Genomic DNA, 5,986 nt, shown 5'->3' with positions numbered 1-5,986 from the left:
AGGAAATGGTTCCAATTGTTCTTCCAACAGGGGATTTTTGAAACACTTAAAAAAAAGGGTTGTTTCTCATGCAGGCTTAACAAAGCAAACAAGCAAAGGAAACCATGAAAGAGTATCGAGAGACACCCCTAAATCCGCCTCCCTAACCACCAGTCACTCACCGGCTGGACGTTGAGGTTAGCAGGGACACTTTGGGAGCCTGCTATGGGGGGCATGGGTGCCCGTCTTTTCTTGACCATGGTGTTGTCCATGGGCAGGGTGTTGGAGGAGTGGATACCCAGGGAGTTCATGCTTATGCTGGCCACACGCTGGTTTTTCAGACCACGCGAGGCCGGGGCACTCACTGAGAGACCCTTTAGAACACGACCACAGCAACAACAACAACAACATATCACAAAGCTTTATCGGTGTACACTGAAATCCTACCACGCACTCAATTCTAGTACGGCTGAGGAAAGAAAACAACTACATTCACAGATCTAGTCAAAGTCTAAAATCTACTTCTTACACAACGCTTACGTACGATGGTAAAGCTAAGCTGTGGAAGAGTAAAACAAAGTACCTTTTCTGGTTTCTTCTTAATTCTCCTGAATAAGCCGAACAATCCCCTGTTCTCTTTCTCCTTCTGTTTCTGCTCTTTACTTGGTAGGGGGGGTGTTTCTACAGGTGCTTCTAGGAGAAATAAATCGCAACGACAGAGGGTTGAGAACTGGTATTCCAATTAAATGTGTTCATTGTCGAAATCTTGGGGCATTTTCAGAGATTTTCGTTAAGTTTTGTACCCTCGGGGCGAGGTAGTGTGATAACCACTTCAGGACTGACAGCTGTTCAAGATTAGAAAAAGACATCCATGTCAGCATTTTCATATTTACAGTATATAGACACTATGCACTCAGTGAGTAAATAGCATTCTGTAAACAGTCTCCAAAACACAGTTTGGGTATGAAACAAGTACGTCATCACTACCAGTGGCACCAAAACTCAAAAAGCGTAACATAAAAAAAACATCTCTCACCTGCTATGTCCTTGGCGTATAGTTCCCTTAGTCCATAGTCATCGAGGGACCTGCTCAGGTTTAAAGGTCCTTCAGAGTCGTTGGCGCTCAGTAAAATGGTGGACTCCAGGGCAAACTCACACTTCTCACACACGGCAGCCAGGAGCTGCTCCAGAGGGACTCTAGGGTTGACCCGCACAACGGCCTTATGGTTCTTCTTGTAGTTGATCAGCAGACGTACGGTGAACTACAGGAAACAGTATCCCTTCAGTTCATGAACTGACCTAGGATGGAGATTGGCTAGTGTGTACAGATGCATTTTGTCAGTATTTACCTCTGGCATGTACGGCCTCTTTATCTTCTCCTCTCCCCCTTTAGGTTTCAGTAGGATCCTGTGAGGCTCCATGGCTCCAATCAGAGTGCTGGGTTTGAAGGAGATGTCGTTTCTATTGGCCGACTGGATTTCCATGGTGAAGTCAGATGGATTCAGGTGGTACTGGGCACAGAGTGTGACCAGTAAGTCCATCACAGGTTTACTGTAGAGATACAAACACAGTGCAGGCGTACTACATGTGTCCACATTATAGAGCTATATTCATGGTTAAAATTAATTTTAATGATGTTCAAATAAAAAGAGGAATCAATTTACATTTAAGTAATTTAGAAGACGCTCTTATCCAAAGAGACTTACATTAGTGAGTGCATCCATTTTCATACTCAGTCAATCCATTCCAAATACACAGCATGAGTTCGTATGGCTCCAATGAAACATTCTGTCTGTATTCCTCTTACCTCCCATGTACCGTGGCCATTTTCTCCAGGCCTCCTGGTAGAACCACTGCTAGAGTATGCTCCCTCTCCAAAGGGTTCTCCTCCTCCTCCATGGATCTTCCCCAGGGGTCTAGACGCGACCAAAGTCTGAGACTTGACTGAATCTCAGGTGAATCTCCTAACAGAGAGGGACAATGTCAACATAAGGAGAAGTTGACATCCTGTGAGAAGCTGATGTCACAGTCAACTAAAAGTGTTACAGTGGTACAGGACTTACACTGCATGACCAAAAGTCTGTGGACACCTGCGCGTCCAACACCTCATTCCAAAATCAAGGGCAATAATATGGAGTTGGTCCCCCATTTGCTGCCATAGCAGCCTCCACTCTTCTGGGAAGGCGTTCCACTACATGTTGGAACATTGCTGTGAGGACTGGCTTCTATTCAGCCACAAAAACATTAGTGAGGTCGGGCACTGGCGTTGGTCGATTAGGCCTGGCTCACAGTTGGTGTTTCAATTCATCCCAAAGATGTTCGATGGGGTTGAGGCCAGGGCTCTGTGCAGGCCAGTCAAGTTCTTCCACACCGATCTCAACAAACCATTTCTGTATGGACCTTGTTTTGTGCATGGGGGCATGGTCAGGCTGAACCAGGAAAGGGCCTTCCTCAGACTGTTGCCACAAAGTTGGAAGCACATCATCTTCTAGAATATCATTGTATGCTGTAGCGTTAAGATTTTCCTTCACTGGAACTAAGGGGCCCGATGAAGGGTTCTAGCCCATGAAAAACATCCCCAGACCATTATTTATCCTCCACCAAACATTACAGTTGTAACTATGCATTGGGGAAGGTAGCCTCCTCCTGGCATCCGCCAAACCCAGATTCCTCGGTTGCAACCGAGGACAGACGATCTTTACACGCTATGTGCTTCAGCACTTAGCAATCCTGTTCTGTAAGCTTGTGTGGCCTACTACTTTGCGGCCGAGCCGCTGTTGCTCCTAGACATTTCCACTTCACAATAACAGCACTTAAATGTTGACCAGGGCAGCTCTAGAAGAGCAGAAATTTGACAAACTGACTTATTGCAAAGGTGGCATCCCTTGAAGGTGCCACATTGAAAGTCACTGAGCTCTTCAGTAAGGCCATTCTACTGCCAATGTTTATCTATGGAGATTGCATGGCTACATGCTCAATTTTATACTCCTGTCAAAAACAGGTGTGCCCGAAAAAGCCAAATCCACTCATTTGAAGCGGGTGTCCACATACTTATGCATATAGTCTATCACAGACTAAGTCTTGCCTGGCCCTCTGAGGACCTGTGTGAAATGTCTTGTTCCTGCTCTAAACGTACTTTGGAGATGGCATTTAAATGCCTGAGAGAGGAGCCCCTCTGGGGCTAACCGATAAACCCTCCCCATCCCTTCATGGCCTCTGAAAAAAATAAACATTCATCCACTTGTAAAGCTGGGGCTACTCACACATCCAAGTGCTTGACATGAAATACTGATGTACAGGAGGTACGGTGAATTATACAATGTTCATGTGTATGTGAAATCTAAAACCAGTCATCCTCCTTTTCGCAGACAAAAACATGGACATATCCTACAAGATTTACTCAGCAAGAGTAAATACATTTAAATAGTGCAATTTTAAAATTGTCACCAGAGTTGACCACCCGACAATTAATTGGATGTTGACTTTGTGCGTATTTGGCACACTAGTTCGAAATTAAATGTTTTAATGTCACTTCAAAGTGCTTTTAATACTACTACTTGTCGTTTAAACGTGATACAAACTGCAACAACAGAAGTCTACTTACGAGACAACATCGGAACGGCTTTTCTGGACACGGTCGTCAAATAAGACCCAATATTCACGCACACAAACGTATCGTTCAGCGTTTTGAGGCACGCGTAGTTGACAAAACTGAGCACCAGCATGCAAAGTGTCAAACCCCTAGTTTATGTCAGAAGCGAGTTCAACAATGCATTCCTTCCTCTGCAGCTGTGAGTAAATGTTCGTCACCACGTTCCTATATTGTAATACGTGAGTGCTGCTCTCAGGAATGCGTTGCTCGGAGGCTTTATAGTTATAGGACTCCCAACACTTTGGGTATGCCTGCCCTCCACTCAATGTGGAAGAATATGCTGGGGGCTCCTGTGAGCATCTAAATTACATAACTAAAACACGTTTTACTATATAGCCGTTCTGTCCTGTACTCTTAAACCTATGCACAACTGAATAGTAGTGGTAATCAGGGAATCTAATTGAATAGGTTAAACACTTAAATTCACACATTTTTTTCTCTCTTTAGAATAGAGCAAATATACTCAGAATAGACCAAGCACATAATTAAATGCAGCCCTGCCTGGGCCATGTTGGTCAACTGGCTAATGCAAACCAGAATAGGCTTTACTCCTCCAAGAGCAAGACGGATTAGTGCTCTCCAAGCCCTGTCCCAACATATTGTCCAGCAGTTACACAACAATCGAATCCACAAATCTGTTTCAACTAGACAATGTCCTTACCTCTCTGTGTCCAGAAATGAGATATCTTCCATCAACATGACTGTCATTTCACCACCATCAGAGGGAGAGAATTAGAGAGAGGGAGAGATCCCTTGCTCTGTAATCCTTGTTTAGCAGACAGCCTACTGTACCTTCTGGCCCTGCCCAGCCCTCTGACATCACAGACTGTGCCCTGTCTACACATAGACACTACTGTACTATACAGCCTCATGAACCCTAGGACTCCTATGGCATTATTTAAACTGGGTGAACCCTCCGTAGTCCCTTTAGCTTGTAAACACATTTCTAGTCTTAGTTACTGTACCCTTCTCATCCTGCTTGGACTCGAGACTACAGTATGGCTTATAGGTTTGTGTGCTGCCATCTTTGCATCGTCAGTCATGTTGTCCTGTGTGGTGATACTATACTGAAGGTAACCCATTCTGATTTCTGTGTCTACAATGCATTCACATACATGGGGAGGATTGATCTGGGGTGTATTCATTAGTCAGATTCCATTGCAAAACGTGTCTGTTGCAACAAAAACCCTTTCCTCCAAATGAAAACAAGAGTTTGTATTGTACAAATTCATGTACAGTACCAGTCAAAAGTTTGGACACACCTACTCATTCAAGGATTTTTCTTTATTTTTACTATGTTCTACATAGTATAATAATAGTGAAGACATCACAACTATGAAATAACACATATGGAATCATGTAGTAACCAAAAAAGTGTTAAACAAATCTAAATATATTGTATATTTGCCCTTTGCCTTGATGACAGCTTTGTACACTCTTAGCATTCCCTCAACCAGCTTCACCTGGAATGCTTTTCCAACAGTCTTGAAGAAGTTCCCACATATGCTGAGCACTTGTTGGCTGCTTTTCCTTCACTCTGCGGTCCAACTAATTGGATTGAGATCGGGTGATTCTGGAGGGAAGTTCCTCTGATTCAGCACTCCATCACTCTCCTTCTTGGTCTAATAGCCCTTACACAGCCAGGAGGTGTGTTGGGTCATTGTCCTGTTGAAAAACAACTGATAGTCCCACTAAGCCTCAAACCAGATGGGATGGTGTATCGCTGCCAAATGCTGTGGTAGCCATGCTGGATAAGATATCTAAACAAATCACAGACAGTGTCACCAGCAAAGCACCCCCACACCATCACACCTAAAGCAAACAGTAAACAGTTTATTTTGCAAAGCATTATGCAACAGACAAAAGGTTTTGCAACGGTTTGCAACTAATGAATACACACACCCTTGCCTGTGATTTATTTGAAACAAAGTAGCACCATTGAGGGAGTAGAAATCGACTGTTTGGAGGCTCCGCTTGGTTCAACACTATCACACAAGGTCAGACTGGACTACAGCAGGCGATGGACATTGTCCCTATACTAAAGTTTAATTTACACATTAGCAGTCACTTACCAAGTAGGAGTTTAATCAAATTAAGCCCAGGAACACATGTCCACATTGACTGTAATCGTGTAATCTTATTTGGTGGTTAAACAGTGGAGATTCCCTGCACCAGTTAGTTAGTAAATATATACTTATATAAATGTGTTGCATTGGCCACATTTCATTGCTACAAATCACGTGTCACTTATCTGGTGTGCACTAATGTTTATGTACTGAAATCTGTGAGATGGACACACACTATCATTTTTAAATGGCTGTCTTAGAATAATTAACATTTCATACCATACTGTGT

At 43.5% G+C, this 5,986-nt stretch overlaps 1 protein-coding gene across 1 annotated transcript; it reads right to left on the bottom strand.

Annotated features, from left to right (window-relative positions):
- Positions 1-485: 485 nt before the first annotated feature.
- On the bottom strand, positions 486-4,412 carry cobll1a (cordon-bleu WH2 repeat protein-like 1a). The gene is made up of 5 exons (XM_064970150.1): positions 4,293-4,412; positions 1,787-1,943; positions 1,329-1,530; positions 1,016-1,241; positions 486-672 (listed from the first exon to the last, which is right to left on the bottom strand). The coding sequence occupies exons 2-5, from the start codon at positions 1,876-1,878 to the stop codon at positions 491-493; spliced, it is 702 nt and encodes a 233-aa protein (XP_064826222.1). The 5' UTR covers positions 1,879-1,943; positions 4,293-4,412; the 3' UTR covers positions 486-490.
- Positions 4,413-5,986: the final 1,574 nt, after the last annotated feature.

This window comes from Oncorhynchus masou, chromosome 7, assembly GCF_036934945.1.
Source record: "Oncorhynchus masou masou isolate Uvic2021 chromosome 7, UVic_Omas_1.1, whole genome shotgun sequence".
Lineage (NCBI taxonomy): Eukaryota > Metazoa > Chordata > Actinopteri > Salmoniformes > Salmonidae > Oncorhynchus > Oncorhynchus masou.
The sequence above is the reverse complement of the archived record's forward strand: the minus strand, read 5'-3'. Positions and strand labels throughout refer to the sequence as shown.

Excerpts from the sequence above, each read along its gene's own strand:
- cobll1a (XM_064970150.1), bottom strand. The coding sequence starts at position 1,878 with ATGGAGGAGGAGGAGAACCCTTTGGAGAGGGAGCATACTCTAGCAGTG. Across the intron at positions 1,242-1,328 it reads AGAGGCCGTACATGCCAGAG|TTCACCGTACGTCTGCTGAT; the intron begins GTAAATACTGAC and ends TGTTTCCTGTAG. Across the intron at positions 673-1,015 it reads ATACGCCAAGGACATAGCAG|AAGCACCTGTAGAAACACCC; the intron begins GTGAGAGATGTT and ends TATTTCTCCTAG.